The 17,729-nt window shown below is 46.9% G+C and overlaps 1 protein-coding gene across 1 annotated transcript in view; it reads right to left on the reverse strand.

The window, feature by feature from the left end:
- The window catches only part of specc1 (sperm antigen with calponin homology and coiled-coil domains 1), a gene marked incomplete at its 3' end in the record, with an annotated part of 66,043 nt that overhangs the window by 40,128 nt on the left and 8,186 nt on the right, over positions 1–17,729 (reverse strand). Inside the window, exons 2-3 of the mRNA XM_080832564.1 lie at positions 11,937–12,109; positions 11,346–11,478 (exon numbers count right to left, since the gene is read on the reverse strand). Of these exons, the coding sequence (XP_080688690.1) occupies positions 11,346–11,478; positions 11,937–12,083 (280 nt within the window). The 5' untranslated portion in view covers positions 12,084–12,109. The remainder of the gene's footprint in view (positions 1–11,345; positions 11,479–11,936; positions 12,110–17,729) is intronic.

A 17,729-nucleotide genomic window follows, 5' to 3' on the forward strand; every position in this document is an offset into this window, starting at 1 on the left:
GAAGGCCACCTTGATGCGGTCTTCAAATGACCCTGGCTCTAATAAAGGAATTGATTTGCACTGGCAAAGGACTCATCAATCCTGCAAATATGTTCATCCGTTTTAAATTCACAAACCACAGGATTCCTGAGACAGAGACTGATGTGAGCACCAAAACAGCAAAAAAGGTCCACAGATAACAAGTCATACCAGCTTTCCCATCCCATCCAGACAGACTAAACCTAAACCTAATCTCAAACCAATCTGATTAACCTTGTCAATCCCCATTTTAAGATGTACTCACAAAAATCTGAGTGGTTTTCAGGTAACCTAGACAACGGCACGTTACTGAGGCCATCTCAGTTTGTTAGAGGGAGAGTTTGTTGATGTCTCTGGTTTAAAGATGGTCAGTGTCTGATCTCAGAGTCTGACAGAGTCTCAGTGTGTGTGTAAGTGTGTGTGACGGGAAGGCTGTGACAGGAGACAGATGAGGCGCAGGTGGGCCCTGGAGTCCTCTCCTCATGTGAACTGGACAATCTCGCCCATCACCGCAAAGTCCCTTCTGACAGCAGGAAGTGACACTGCTTCGAGAAGACTGAGGAGATGAGGGATTATTTCCAGATGTTCTTGCGCGGTGTCACTCTCAAAGCCCCTTGTGCGCGTAGCAGTGCAAGGGCACGCAGCGCCACGTGAATGTTCATGGATGGGGGAGTTCACTAATGAAAGAATCATCAAAAGGAGTACAGAAATCTGCCAGGCAACCAAGAGACAGTCATCCATAGTTCATTTCTTGGTAAACTACTGGGGAAAACATTCAGAATGAATCGCTTCCTGAGCGCAAACATAACATCTGCTTCTTTTATACACGGCAAACATAAACAAAGATTTCCCCACACATTCTGTAGGCATTACTTGGGCTGGCCTCCAAGGTCCATTTTACCAGTGCAAACCTTTTCTCCTCCTGTTGCAGCAGGAAGCCGCAATCCCACCAAGACATTTTACACCAGGCAGAAACCATAAATGCAAAAAGGATCATAAACACATGATCACTATAGCCACCACTGAGTCACACTGGTTGGCCTGCGTGTGGCAAAAGAGCAAAGGAGTGTTGCGAAAGATTATATGGGTATTATTATGGGTGTGTGGGTGTGTGTGTTTGTGTATATGTTTGTGTGTGTGTGTATGTTTGTCTGTGTTTGTGTGTCTGTGTGTGTTTGTGTGTGTGTGTGCATAGGATGGAGTTAATCTTTTGTTTAATACAGTTGCCACAGAGGGCCTGCTGTGTTATCTCAAAGAGTGCATATGCACACACACACACACACACACACACACACACTCTCTCTCTCACACTCCGACATGATGAGTCTTTTATACCAGGAAGCCTGATAAGAGTTTGACAGTGCCACAGTGGCCCACTGCCGTGCTCTCCTCTCCCTGCCAAAACACACACAGAGACCTCATTCACCGCCCACAGATGTGCCAAATGCTGCCAGACCACTGAACACAGTTATACACAGAGCCCAGAGAATCCATATGTAGAGCTAAAAGACAGACTGACCAATGCAGCTACGGCAGACCAGGAGAACACTGAAACACAAAGAGTGGATAGCCTGTGCTATTGCTTTGTGATAAGGTTTGCTTATTTACGATACAGGACTATTGTTTCTCCAAAAACATGGAGAAGCGGACACATGTGGACGAAGAAAAAGGACATGCAGTGTAAAAAAAGAGACAAGGTGATAGAGAGAACTGACTTCCTTGTTTTGAATATAACTCAAAAAGGCTGTGAAATGTTAGAGGAAGACTTTGTAATGGAAATGAGACAGTGTGAGGGAGTTTTATCCCTCAGTCAGCACGGAGCCTGTGGAGTCATTGTGATCAGCAGCAGAGCCTCCTCAGGTCCAAGGAGCCCCATTCCTCCACTCTCACCCTGCTCCTGCTCTCTCACTGAGCGATGAAAGCCTGAGGAGCTAAACCCTTACTCAGCACTTTGCATGTCTCAACATACGAGGACGTGTTCCATTAGTTTACCACGCTCGAGACGCGCCTCAGCGGAACGGCCAGGAATGCCTGTCGCCATCAATCACGCTGAAGAAAAGACGGAAATAACAATCTTCATCTTTTCTCACAAGTGCAGCCTGAAGGATGTTACTCAACATACTGGGTCATTAGTGCGAAGCTGTATGGTCTGACTAAACATTTCAGATACCAGTTTCCTGACAGTCTGTACACAATGGTAATGATGAAGAATGACCAAGGGAACACGTTCACAATGAAAACCCATCTGTTATCAAGCAGCGACAACGGACAGACCCTCTTGGCGTCCTGTCAGACATAAACATTAACTTACTGTAAATGCATGAAAGGAGGTGTGGGAGACAAAGAGAGACAGAGAAACCGGCACGAAAAGAGAGACCGAGAAAGAGAGAGGGAGCCAGAGAGGAGGGGAGAGAGAGACAGAGAGAGACAGAGACAGGGACAGAGACAGAGACAGAGACAGAGACAGAGACAGAGACAGGGAAAGAGACAGAGACAGAGACAGACAGAGACAGAGACAGGGACAGGGACAGAGACAGAGACAGAGACAGAGACAGAGACAGAGACAGAGACAGACAGTCTACCCCAATGCCAAACTCCCATGCTCGTGTGAAGGCAGACCTGGCTCCTGCTCCTCGGCTCTCCCTGCTTGGTTGCCCATGGCTCTGGGTGCGCTCCGCTGCTCAGCTCTGGTCTCCCGTCTCACGAGGGCTCAGTTTAATCCATCAGCCACGGGCGGCTTGGGACCCAGACCCAGGTGGGCACAGCAGAGCGGAGACCGCCGCCACACACACACGCACGCTCCGCTCTCGCGCCGGCTCCACGGAGAACCAGGAACGGCAATCTGCCCTACTGTGCTTCCTTTTCTTTCTGTGTCCTTCCTGAGCTGTCCTTCCTGGAGAAGTCGGTGAAACCGGTGAACCAGCAGTAACCTGGGCGGTGTTTGGTTGGGTGACAGGTAGTGTTTGTGTGTGTGTGTGTGTGTGTGTGTGTGTGTGTGTGTGAGAGAGAGCTGGGGTCCCCCGTTGGCTGAGTCCAGGCTGTTGAGATGCTGGTGACAGTGACAAACTGAGACTGACGGGTGGCAGTGGCAGCAACAGCAGCAACAACAGCAACAGTAACAGCAGTGACAGAGGCAGCAATGTGGGCTTCATCAGACTCTGTTCTGCTCTAATCAGTATTCACTTGGGGGAGTGGCCACCAGCTCACACACACACGCATGCACGGTACACAGACACACACACACACACACACACACACACACACCCGGCACTGATGGACTCACTGCCACTCCTCTCCTGACTGCTCCTCCTCTTTCTGTTCCTCTTAAGGCTTTTATTTCGCTAGCCCGCTGCAGAGACACGCTAACTCTACAGCAGACTCTCTGTCTTTGGGAGGGCAATCTCCTCCAACTTCCCCACTCAGAGAACAGAGAGCAGATGAAAAAAGGGAGAGAGCGAGGAGGAAAGTGGGGGTAAGTAAGTACGGCACAGAGACGGGAAGGGAGGGAAAGGGGGCGTCCGCTAAGTCTCCTTTGGCAGGCTCTAACAGTGGACTGCTCTCTTTTCTTTTCTTTCTTCACTGTCTCCATCCATCCCTCTATCCAGCCATCCGTCCTTCCAGATGTGAAGAGACCATTCTGATGAACTCTCTTCCCTCTGCTCAAATGCATGCACACAAACACAACCACAACCACACACAACCACACACACACACACACACACACACACACACACACACACACGTCTATGTCAATACAAACACACCCCTCCCGTCTGCATTCAGCCACGCCAGCCAGTGTGTTTTTTTAAGCAACTTAGTTGCATTACTGATGCAGAGGGGTGGGTGTGTTTATACCCTTCTCCCCATGGCCGCCCCCAGCAGGAGGTAAAAGGGAGGGGGGCTGCTGAGAGGAGAGCTTGTGTTTTTCCCTGCTCATTCACAATGTATGCATCTGTGAAATATTTATAGCCATAAAAGCCACGCACCAAAACTGAAGACTGAAGTACACGAATGTGTCATCTTCCCTCCATCAACCACCCTTCCTTACTTAACAATTAGGGAATATCACCAACACACTCTCTCTCTCTCTCTCTCTCTCTCTCTCCCTCTCTCTCTCTCTCTTTCAGCCATATTTTTATACTCCCTCTCTTCCTCCTCTCAGTCTCCTTCTCCTTCCATGCTCCTGTTAACGCAGCCTCAGAGCCTCCGTGCACAGCGTGAGCCCCGTTTTAATCCCATTAAGGCTGTGTGGAAGCTTTCTTCCCCTACAGAAGAGTTATGCTGCCTCCTTCCCTTAGCCAGGCTGGCTGCTCTCCCTCATTACAGCTGGACCATCCTCACTCCCTCATACACACACACACACACAGTTCTTCGTAGAGGTATTTCCTATATAGAATAGTGAGGCGAGACAATGAAATAAGAGAGAGAGAGAGAGAGAGAGAGAGAGAGAGAGAGAGAGAGAGAGAGAGAGGAGAGAGAGAGAGAGAGAGAGAGAGAGAGAGAGGGAGAGAGAGTGTTGGTGAGATGAGTGGGACTGGGATCGAAAATGATGGCAAGCCTAACCCAAACTCGGGTCTCCAAGGGTCCTCAGCCTAGAAATGGTCAGCATGCTACTGCTTTCGCCACTGGCCACCCCCCCTACCCCCGCCCGCCGGATAGGTGTTTCAGGCAGTAGTTGAGTTTAACAAAACTCTGATAACATACATTTTTGTCCACGTCAGCACATGTGCTGATATAACCAAAACCATGACCTTCTGAGAAGTTGAGCTACAGAAGCAGTTCAATTCACCTTGGGGTGAGCGAAGCACGGGTGCACTGTGTGTCCTTGGTGAAAGCATTGTTTGTCTAAGATCTCTGCAGGGATTAGGTCGCATGGGGGTCATGCCAGCAGCTGAGTGCCGATGCTTGTGCTCACACCAGTGCGGTGTACCTGCTGGTGGATGTGCGCCCTCGAGTGTCTGTCGGCGACTGCGTGTCACGGCTGACTGCCCATTGAGGTCAGGCTGTCCCAGCGGGACTCCAAGTGGCCCCATGTGTTCACCCCAGGAGGGGTGGTTGAAGGACGGGGGTGTAGAGGGGTTCCACAGGGCTGTCTGCCCTTTGGAACGGAATGCACCCATCATCCTCTGGGGTGGGGGTGGGGGTGGGGCGACTGCTGTCTGGGCACGTTCCCGTCACCCCAGCTCCAACAAACCTCTCCTCCTCCCCTCTTCCCTCTCTTCCTCACTCCTCCCCTCTTCCCTCTCCTCCTCACCTCTTTCCCTCTTCCCTCCTCTCCTCCTCACCCCTCGCCATCGCCCCTCCTCTCTCCTCCTCACTCCTCCCCTCCTGCTGCGGCTGCCTCGGCTCCTCATCCCTCACAATGACAGGAGGCTGCAGGATGGTTCTGACATAAACATCCTTCATCTCAAACTCAGGGGGCTGCACAGGCACACACAACCAGGCATGATCTCTCTCTCTCTCTCTCTCTCTCTGTCCCTCCTGACAGATGACTGTTTTTGACTAAGCTTTAATAATTCTGATGATGGGTTGCAAATCAGCAAAAAGATGAAGCATCCCTCTTCCCCGCCCCGAGGCCGGAAGCAATCTCTCAGAGAAATCCATATGATCTGTGATGTGGAACAACTGTCCTTCCCTAAGTTATAACCAGCTGGCAAAAAATAAACAAAAGAGTTTTGGCACGAGCATCGTGCTTTCAGCTATAACTTCTCTGCACATAAAAGTGCCACATGATCTGGATGGCTAGAGGACACAACCCCTGACTTCAGTCCCGATAAAATGCTTTCGTGATTTACAACTCTTCGGACAGGTGTCAGAGGAGCCCCCCCGCGCTCTGCCACCCCATAATGAGATGTCACATGCGGGAAAGGCTGGGCACTGTCGGCATGGTGACCTGCCTTCTCAACCGACGCCTGAATCACTGACCTCATAGATGTGAATGACTAACTCCTGATGACAAGCTCTTCCTGAGCACGCTAACAATTAGGCCGTGGCAAACTAGTGACACCAGAAGCTGTGCCAGCACTTCATTCAGTTGTTCAGAGGACAGGTGGCTGACACCAAAAGAAGTGCTTCCCACGCATCGTCTTATGCCTGAACGTGATAACTGCTTAGTCATATATGTAATAAATTTAAAAAAACTACATTTAAAGGCAGGCCGCACTCTATATTAACCATCACAATTTTACTCCCGAAAGTGTGTAAAATACTGCAATAACATTTCAAGTTCTGGGCAAAACCATAGCTGGCACTTTCTCAGACAAATGATCAGAAACTTTCCCACGTGAGTGTCAAGCTGCCTCAATCCACACGTGGGCCGAGAGAGAGAGATAGAGAGAGAGAGAGAGGAAGAGAGAGAGAGGGAGAGAGAGGAAGAGAGAGAGAGAGAGGGAGAGAGAGGCAGAGAGTGAGAGAGAGAGAGAGAGAGAGAGAGAGAGGAAGAGAGAGAGAGGGAGAGAGAGAGAGAGAGAGAGAGAGAGAGTGAGAGAGAGAGAGAGAGGAAGAGAGAGAGAGTGAGGGAGAGAGAGAGAGAGTGAGGGAGAGAGAGAGGCAGAGAGGGAGGGAGAGTGAGAGAGAGAGAGAGAGGGAGAGAGAGAGAGAGAGAAAGGGGCGTGACTGGTGTGGCTCCACCTGTGAGAAAGGCCTCTGGGAGAGCCTGCTGGAAGAGAGCTATTTATAGGAGAGTGAGCCAGTGAGCACACACCCACAGCAGCCTCCACTCCGCTCCTCTCGCTTCGCTGGAGATCCTCCCCAGTGGGCCAGAAGCTCCACTTAAATATTGATGAGGTCCTCAAGTAAGAGGAGTGGTCACAGTAGTCCTTTAACCCCTAGACGGACAGGTTTGTTAGACTGACTGTAAAGGGTGGTCAATCTCTCTAGCAATCGCTCAGTCTCGATATGCATTAGAATCCTTCCACCACTGGTGGATTAGACCTCCCAGGTCCTGTAAGCCGGTACAGCACATCTCAATGCATGTGAGTGCATGCATACTGTTCCAGCAGTTTCACAACATATCATTTGCATTCAAGTCTTTGATCTGCTATATACATTAATGAATGTATTAATGAATATAAAATCTGATGCTGTGTGTGTGTGTGTCTTTGAGAGAGAAAGGAGGGAGGGAGAGAAAGAGAGCAGATGCAGCAACAATTTCAGAATATTTTAATAGCTCTGAAATCTGAAACAAACTGCAACATCCACCGTTTTACATCAGTACTATTTCAATCTACAAAAGAAGTGTATGTCTGAGAGAGAAAGAAATAGAAAGATACAGAGTCTGTCTGTATGTCTGTCTGTCTGTCTGTGTGTAAAAATAAAAGTAATACTGAAAAGTGCCAAACACATCTCAGAGAGACAGAGGATCAGCCCAGTCTTATCTGGGTCCACACCACAGCATGTGGCACGTGCTGGCTGGTGCCTGCTGCTTCGCACAGCAGACATAGGCAGTGGAATGGCCCATCCATCAGCTTACACAAACCAATTTACAGCCAGAGTGCAGCCGGAGAGGAAATATCTTTGAATTATCTGCCTGGCTCTGGCCTGTTTGGAGTCAGCTAAGGGTTTTTTTGGGGGGGGGGTGGGGTTGGGTGAGGTTGGGTGTTGGGGTGGGTGGGGGAGGTGGGGTTGGGTGAGGTTGGGTGTTGGGGTGGGGGGGGGAGGTGGGGTTGGGTGAGGTTGGGTGTTGGGGTGGGGGGGGGAGGTGGGGTTGGGTGAGGTTGGGTGTTGGGGTGGGTGGGGCATGTGGCGATGGGCAGCGAGATGTGCTGATGTGACTTGGACTTTTTCAATCAGGGCATTTGAGGAATGTGGGAGTGATGCGAATGCCCAGAGTCTGTGCATGTGTCATGGGATATCACCTCATTTAGGACAGCAGTGCGTTGCACAGCGACGCGGCACGGCTGCGGAGTGATGAGATGCATGAGGTGGGAATTCCCAATACTGAGGTGCTTCCCCACAAAAGGACACATTCCAATGTGGAATGGCGATTCAAAATATGCTACCACTCCCACAAGTGACAGGAAAACAAACCAGTTGGGGCGACTTTAAAGTAATATAAGGAGGACCCATGTACTACCAACACAGGATTAACATTACAAACAGAACTTCATAGCAGAGTTTAGTATACAGATCTGGGCAAAGCAGGTCCTCTCAGTAAAAAAATAAAAAGGGGGGGGGGGGGGGCTGACCCTAGCTCCATAGCAGCCTTTAAAAAAAAGCCATGGCATAACTTGAAGACATCAACAAAAAAATGCCACCCTTAAAAATCCAAGCCCTCTCGCACACCAAATGTCACGACACAACCATCTGAAAATCTCCTCCATCAAAAGAGCATGTGGAGAGTCTAAATGCCAGCCCAAGATTGGGCTTGCTCACAGCCGTCTCCAGACCTGTCACTCAGAAACATCCGTTAAGGGAGGATGTTCTGCCTGAGAGGCGCTTACATCTTGATTAAAATCCACAGTCTGTGGACCTCTGCTAACTTCCACTGAAGTGTGAAGAGTACCAGACTTTCCCTCATTTATTAAAACTAAAAGGTACAATCTGGCATCTGTTCTATTTGAAGTTAAGCTTCATAATAGGAGAAAAAAAAATAATGAGCGCTCTGAACAGCTCTCTTGTACAGGCGCATATCGATTGAATCACTACTAAACATGCAAATAAATTGGCTAGGTTTTCTGATTTACATTCCACTGTGAAAGAAGGATCAGTAAACAGGCACTTCTTCAGACTGTTTTGACAATGTCTTGGTGATTCGGCTGGATTTGTTTGTGTCAGTGTACCGCGTTGTGACTCATCTCCTGGAGCCTAGTGAGATTTCTGTGATCCAGGGACCTTGCAAATAAACAACTGATCAGTGTGTGTGTGTGTGTGTGTGTGTGTGTGTGTGTGTGTGTGTGTGTGTGTATGTGTGTGTGTGTGTGTGTACAAGTGCAGGTTTTAATGAGGTCTGGATAAGCAAACACCCCATTAGCTCAAACCACCAGGCTCAGATGGCCACCAGATCTGAGCACAACAGAACAATTCACCCCAGAACGTACAAAGAGACACAGAGCAGCCGAACACAAACACGGGCGTATGGACACGGGCACCAACCCAAGACTGTTAACACAGGCACTGTCAACATTATTGCCAAATGGGGTGTTTAAAGGCACGAAGCATAAAACCTGGGAGGCTTTACATACATTTCTGACATTTGCCAGACCATTTAAGCGCTTGTAATGCACGTCATGTAATTAGCAGAGGCATTGAGCGTGGATTCTCAGGATTGACAGCACTTATCTGCCTGGGTGAAGATGAACACTTCCTAAGGGGTTGACGCCCTGTGAGCACCAACCGCCACGTGAGGGAGAACCCAACAAACAATACCGCCACACCATACAGGGTGCAGCGGGGTATTCAACGGCAGGCAGCTCCACCCCACGCCTGGTATTCAGCCGTGAGGCCGAACCCAGAAGAGCCGGACATTCCTTCACAACGTGAGGCTAAACACTGCTCACGGAGAACTCACCCATGCCTAACACACACCCTCCTCCTGAAGGGTGAACGTACACTCCAGAAGGACCTCCACAAACATGACGCACACAGAAGGCCTCAACTCTGTGTGCATTCGAGGGAAAATGTTAACCTCTTATACTACATTAATGCAATTTTCACAGACATCCAAAGCATTTGTTCATGTACTGTATGTGTACATGGCAACATTATATAATGTGATAACACCAACAAAACTCTCAATTTACTTAGGACACACAGACATCCTACAATGTTAATCTACATTCTACTTGTGCATTAGACAGGGTTTGGGGTCAGCGATGCATTCCTTGAGATGACAGAATTATCTTCCCTAAATGATTCCTGCCACTGCTTCTCAGTAATTATCCAATAGCAGCCCTACAGCTGGACTACTACATGTTGGCCATAATTATATCTTTCAAGTGGGATTACACTCCACTGCCACAAAGTCAGCTCACATGTGTTTTTCTAACACAATGGCGACCTAGATGTTTGAGAACAGGCGGGTTAGGGGGCGTCAGTCACCATTAAATTACTTCTACCCAATTACTGTTATCAGTGCACCCCCCCCCCCCTACACACACACACACACACACACAGGGGAGAAGGGAAGAACTGCAACAGTCTTTCACCCCTATGATGCTGAAAGAGGATCCATCTCTAGATAAATGTGTCCATCTGTCTTAAGGGCAAGGAGCTAATAGTCTGCCACAGTGATGGAGTAGGTAGTAATATGTGTGTTGCTTTGCTGGACTGTCCCACGCAGTCACCCTTTCACAGGGCTTTACACTGACCCATCACTGAACCTAGTGGTTATCTTCATGAGATATTTCACGATGAAAATGACAAAGGAGGCGTACAAACATGTACACAATGTTCCAGTTCGAAACATTATTTGGATACGTCTATCTCACAAGTATTCCCGTGAGAACAAAAGATGACCCGCCTTCACGAGAGGACAACGGGAAGGCAAACTGATCAAAGTTCACTCCTTCCCATGTCCACACACACTAACTCTGGAAACAAAAAGTCATACTTTCCTTATTATCTAAGACAAAAATGGCCCGCGTTCAAAGAGTTATTTTCAGGATTTGCTAATCAAACAAGCAGTGGCGCTCATCCACCACAGCAGCAGGCGGTTCAAAGCCGTGGAAAATACTCTTCAGAGCGTTCACCTCCTCACCTGAGCGCTGTGAGTCAACCTGCAGCACAGCTGCACAGCAGATATGAAACTGAAGATTGAAAATCCGATTGTTTACAGAAGTGGGGAAAGGAGAATAGGGCTAAAGGCACATCAGCCAAGCAGTGATCAGCTGTGGCCCCCTAGTGGCCGTCGAGGGAATATCTCTCTAAAACATCTAGTTTAAGTTCACAAAGACACTGCAAGGCCCCTTGTTTCTGCAGTCATTTATAACAGATAACCAATAAATAACAGTTTGTGACACCATGGAACAATTAAAGAATAACACGTTAAAACAGACAGGGGCTCAGTGTAGAGCACACTCAGCACCTCTGCTCTGCCAAGTATAATATTTGCTGGGAAAGTGTGGAGGCTGCAGATAAAGAAGGCTGGGCCATACGGCTCCCATGTCATGTCTGGCCCTGGGGTTGACATTTAAAACAGACCTCAGGTGAAATGGGGTGCTTGCCTCCATAGCCAACCACTTTTAAAGGCAATAAAGAAACAATGAAAAAGGAAGGAAGGGTGTATGTGTGTATTTGAGTGTGGGTGTGTGTGTGCCTGCATCTGTATCAGTGTGTGTGTGTGTGTGTGTGTGTGTGTGTGTGTATGTGCACGTGGGTGTTTGTCTTACCTGTGGCGGTGCGTGTTTTGGGGTCAGCCAGATCAGAAATGGCTCCTGACGTGACAGTCTTCCTCATACGGGAACGTGGGAGTTGGCCAAGTGAAGGCTTGACCAGGGCGTCATCGCTGCTCGCTCTCTTCATCTACAGCAAGTACAGAGATCGTATGAATGACGCGACTGGAAGACACCAGACGCACACAGATAATCACCAGTTCATCAGGATCACCAGTCTGGATGCATGCACTGCATCCACACTCATTCCAGTCCCAACGTTTCTGGATTACATCATTTGCAATCCAAATCCATAAAATCGTAGAGTTTACGCATTCAACGATAAGTGAAATGGTAGGAAATGTCCAACACCACTTATGTTTTTGACTAGACTGATAAGCACATTGATCTAAGTAGGCCAAAGATCTTTTTTTTTAGGTACATCAGCAATGGCATATATGTTAGCGTTTACAAAAGACCAGTAGACCAGTAAAAGGACTAAGAAAGTTTAAAGTTCAAATCAGTGTTACCATCCAGGAAATACACACACTTGAGTATATATGTATATATAATGTGAGCCAGGAGCTGGACAGCTATAAGGGCTCTTACCTTGCCAAAGCGCTGGTCAGAGGGCTGGGAGTTGAGGAGGCGGGAGGGCTTCATGGTGTTGGCAGAGAGAGCGGTAGGCACCTGGCTCCTGTCCGAAGCCCCAGCCCTGGCCAGCGGGGCCTTGGTGGCGGCCGCCCCTCTCAACATGGCTCTGTGTGCTCAGTGTCCTCGCTCTGCAGAAGACAGACAGAGGGCAGAACAGAGTCGGTGCTGAGGGACAGGACAAATCTGAAAGTAGCTTTCTATTAAAAGCATCCTCTTGAGGGAACCTACGGTTTTATGAACAGGATATGACTTTGTGCGGTGGAGCAAAATTATACGTGTAATACTGTAAAGTGTCATTATGCCACAATTTGCCCCTTTTGAGGTATGTTTTAATGACCAACTACTTTTGGTATCATCTTCACATACATTTTGATGGAATATGGTCATGTGAAGGATAGAACACACCTGACGTTCCCACTAGCTGTGCATGCTATGCACTAAGTAGTGGACAAAAACTCCATAAGGCTTCTTAGATTTAAAGTAACAATATGTAACAATGTAATGGTAAGTCATATTTGTAGACATTCAACTGAACAAAGCAAATACATCAAATACAAAACAATGACAAGAAGGAAGAACAATCAAGAGATGAGAGCAATGAGTGAGAAAGACAGGGGAAAAAGGGTGTTGCCATGGTTGGGCATTAAAAAAGCAGATAGCTGCAATCTAGTTAACACCAGCAGCTCCCTGCCTGGATATTTATTGTGACAAAGTGCTTGAGTGAAAGGAGCCTCCCATCCGAGTGCTACCGGCCCAGGGAAGCCCCAGTGGAACGGCAGACACCTGATAACACACTGCCCAGACCGCGGCGGGTCAGCAGGCCCACTAATGGAGCTCAGGGCCACCTCAGTCATCCATCAGCACTGGACGAGGGCTGACTCACTCCCACTGAATGGGTGAGAGCAGGCGACTAGGTATGATAATGATACCACTTAAGAGGAGGTAATATGAGAGGAGGGACAGGTGGCTAGTGAGGGAAGGGCCAGGCTAATGCTTTTCAGTAAGAGGGGAAGGAGAAGGGGAGGAGGGGAAGAGACAAACAAAGAGGTACACATAGAAGTAAACATACAAGCAGACAAAAGAATAGACAGTCAGATATTGAGTGAGAGCCAAGAGAGGAGAGAGTGAGAGAGAGAGAAAGAGAGAGAGAGAGAGAGAAAGAGAGAGAGAAAGAGAGAGAGAAAGAGTGAGAGAGTGAGTGAGTGTGTGAGTGAGTGAGTGAGTGCGTGAGTGAGTGAGTTAGTGAGAGAGAGAGCAAGAGAGAGAGCGAGAGAGAGATAGAAAGAGTGCGATGGTATTACAGTAAAAGAGCAGAAAGTGCACACCCCGCCACCACCCACACACATCCATGATAATGGGATCTCCAGGCTGCTGCTCAGGGTTTCCTGTAGTGCGCCTCCTCATTGATCGGAATCCTGGGCTACATAAAGGCAACACACGCTCATCACAGAGTCAGACGGAGGACTCTTTCGATTCGGTCACAGAACCACTTGGGAAAGGAGACTAATGGATTGGACTTCATTTATATGTGACTCCAATCTAGGAAATGATCACCCTAACTGGCCTTCTATCTTAATCAAAGAAATCTGATGGTAAATCCTGCAAGGATCCAACTGGAAACCTCCCAACAGTCTCTCTACTGAAATAAGGGGTCTGCTTCATTGAAGTCTCTCTCCTAAAAGGGTTTAGGTTGTCTCAGAAGCCTGAGGCCTAATCACTGTGTCTTGAGCATCTCAGTCTGTCCCTTACTAGTGCTTCACGCTATCACAGCTCAACTCTGGTGGCTACATGGAAAATCTATGACTGCTGTACGTACTGTAACCGAGGTTTCTATGACTACTTCAATAGCGTGGGTGGGCATTGGATAGCTTTTTTTTTTTTTTTTTTTAAAGCAACAGAAAAAAAGTAAAGGAACTGAAAGCCAGGCAGACTGGATAGGCTAGCATTTTTCTGCATCAAAAAATGAGTTTTGATACAAATTTAGGCATGCCAGGAAATTTGTGAAGGAGTGAAATTCACTAGTAAATTAAAGTTTCACAGTGTACAGAGAGGTAGCTTCAGCAAGTTCAGGAAAAAAAGCTTTGAATCCAGCCACTATGCTCTCAAGAGTTGTTTGTTCACAGTTTGTTTCGGTGTGACCTGTAAATAAGATGCTCTGAAGGGCATCATTCAAGCAGCATCAACAAATTAGTCCCGCCGTGTACCTGGGGGTCTGGGCGAACCTAATCCCCACTGCTGAGAGTGAAAAAAGCCAGAGCTCTGAACTCAGCATTCACGCGGCGCTGGCTCTGAACCAACACTAACGCAGAAGGCGAGCAGAGCGGAGTGGAGGTCAGCTGAGTCGGCCGTCAGGCACTGGAATGGTGTGATGGTCCTTTTAAACCACAGATTAATGGAGACTTCAGGAGTATGAGCAGGAGCAGGAGCAGGGTAAGTTAATTGAGGGAAGCTTGCAGGTCCTTATCTGATTACGGCACACAGCGGCCCTCTGTGCAGGCCCTCATGTGACGGAGATGCCCACCACCATGGCTGCAGCCTCCAGCGTGAGGACACAGCAGGGCTTCAGAGAGGGGGGAACAGAGCAAGCTCACGGGCACAGCACTTCAAAAGCCCTTCTATTAGAAGCCTGGGGTCAGTCACTTACTCAACTATTTTAAGACATCAGAAAAGTGAAAGAAAGAAACAAATGTAAATAACCATCAAAGAAGGCACTCTGTTGCAAGATAGATAGTGTGTGATGCAATGGTCACATTCTGATCAGATGTTTCAGACAGCTTTTTTTTTCAGGCTAAATAAGAGTAGAGATTCGGCTTCTTTACACTGCAGAGAGAAGTAAGGCATGTTTCAAACATCTCTGGGCGTACACTCTGACTTTGTGGAGCAAAGCATTTCACAGACAACCTAACATTTCTGTGAAGAATCAGGTCAATTATCCAACAGCAAGTCCCAAATAAAATGACCCAGATAAAACCCTCATCCGAGTCGCAGAACAGTACAAGTCACTAGTCTGTGAGAGCCCAAAATGGAAATACATTTTAGAGACTTTGTTTGAGGGGCAGATTAATCTTGGAAGGAATTTTTCCAATGCACTGTCATGTAGATTATTCCATCAGATTAAGGAGCAGCTCCGGATGTGGTCCAGATTGTCGACCCAGGCAACAATCACTTCTCTGCGGTCAAACACACAAACTCACATCCCTTTTCGTTTACAGCCCTAGTAGGATAAGGCCTACTTTTCCAGCAGGCTTTCTTAATTATAATATAAAATATCAGAGGAAATACAATGTCGATCTAATTCCTTATGCAAAACAAATCCATTTGGCCCTGATGACAAACTAATGATGCTGTCATGACAACCATGTACACCATTTCTGTTTCCAGATTAGCTTATCATCTCGTTTTAAGGCTACTTAAGTTTCGTAAAAAGCATGCACCCCATGTATCTTGGCAGGAAGTAAGAAATTGCACAGCGGACTGTGGTTGGACTATATTTAGAGTATCCTGTCAAATTCCCCTGCTTCGACATTAGTTAGGCAAACGGTTGAAAAATGAAATATGTTTCTTCAGTGACCACACCCCTAAGTAGTAGGGTGCCCTTGTCCTTAATTACATGTATGTAGCTCCCAAAAAGAAGATAAAAGTGAGGCCTAAACTAGAAAATAAAACTCCAGCCTCTGTTACTGAAATCTGTAGCTACTGAGACTCAACATGAATGTGGACAACAGGTCCACAACCCTCCCTGTGTGCGTCGCCTAGTTTAGCCTGAGCAAGCCTAGCATTTAAGATCAAAACTTAATTCAGTTAATGACTCAAAGTACTCTGAGAGAATGTGCTACACAGCTAAGAATCAATGTTTCAAATCAACAGTGTTGCCCTTTCAAACTGTTCTGCCCTGCAAGCAATGCTTTTGATGTAGGATAATGTGCATCTTCCCTGGTGCGTCCCCATGCAAATGATGACCTGTCCTCACACACAGGGTCAGGACTTTCACCAGGAAGATGGTAGTATCATTTTTAAAACGGCTAATTCTAACGGTCAAATCTAATGTATAGTTGATAATTTAGTAAAATTCGTACATGAAAAAAAAACATAGGTTTAAAGAAACTGCCAAGTAACCCGTGGCATATAAACACATCTATATTAGGCACTTATTTGTCAGTAAACAAACCCAAAGCAACAATGAACAGTACTGTAAAATTGTCATATTCAATTATATAATCTCTTCATGTCTATGTGAAAATTGTGCTCACTCCTATGACTCATACAAGTGATAAAATGAGTAACATGCTATTTGCGGAAACATTCAGTTTCCGAAAAACATATTTAACTGTTTCCATCAAGCTGCACTTTAATAGATGTGTTTGTAAGATAATGGTTTCCTACTTATTTATTTGTTACCTATTAGTTTGTTACCATGACTCAGATCAGATAGACTGTGATTCTTCTACCAAAGAATGCTAAGTGAGTTAATCTGTCAGTTGCCATTGGTTAACAGGTAGTTGAATTAGGACTAGCTGACAGGTATTTGGTAATTTGTTATTTACTATATGGTGTCTAAAGCAGTCTAACAGTCTAAAGTGAAGCAATATAATTTATTTATTTCACAGCGAAAAAATATGTAGGAGTCATACCTTGACAGCTAGACTCTGACTCAAAATGACAGCTCCACTGGTAACACCTATGGAAGTGTCTGCCTAGTCAAAATGTCTGTTTCTCTCACACCTGGTTTTCACCAGAAGCCATAGACTGCAATGAAATCAAATGACCCTTTACGCCCCAGCGACTCAGCGACCCTTGGTCAAAAGATGTGGTGATACAAAACCGAAAGTGTGAGAGCAAACTAGCTGACTGGTTTCCTGAAAGTGCTGATGCATGATGATAGCGGCTCTTACCTCTGCTACACCCTGTAATGCATGGATGCTGTGCCAAAGGGCTGGAGGGGCTGGTTTCAAACAGTCACCAACACCCTGACTAACTGAAGCGATTTCAGTCATGACGCAATGTTTATCTTAAACTCAACATCCTGTCAGGGCTTTTTGAGGAACGAGAGAGAGGAACATCATGGCCAAAAATGCTACTTTCAGTCTCAAACATTTACAGTCAGATAACAAACATCCTCTAACACCACTTTGATATCCACTGCATTTATGTAATGCTTGAGCATTATTTTTTTTTTACACGAATGCTTGCTTAAACAGACAGACAAATCTCTCTCACCACAGAAAGTTACCTCAGTGTTCTGAACAACAGGCCTTTTGGCTTTGCTTTGGTTTGCCTTGCCTTACTTAACTTTGTCAGCTGAATACAAAGCAGTGGCTTAAAAAGCACTTACTACTTAACTGGAATTAACATTCTCTGTGCTGCATCACAGAGGTTTTGAGCTGATTCCATGGTTTGGCAGGGGTCTTCAGTAAGGATGTTGAGAGCTGTATATCAAGGCGCTTCATCACATCCTCTGATGTGTCCCACAGGGCTGTGGCCAGGGTTCTCATTTATTCCTTAAATAACTCTGATTTTAAGAGCCTCCAAAGAGCCTAATACAGCATGGTGCGTTACTCCACATTTGAACGAAGAATCACACACCATAAGCAAAAAGAGAGAAAAGAACTCGACAGGCTAGAATTCTCAGATACTTTAAAACAATCCTGTCCGCTTCATCATGTTGCTTCTGTGATGCCCTGTAGGCCATGTATCCCCCTGGTAAAGTGGAGCTCACACACAGTAACTGAGGCTCATACGCGCTCACAC

Source organism: Sprattus sprattus, assembly GCF_963457725.1.
Source record: "Sprattus sprattus genome assembly, chromosome: 1".
NCBI lineage: Eukaryota > Metazoa > Chordata > Actinopteri > Clupeiformes > Clupeidae > Sprattus > Sprattus sprattus.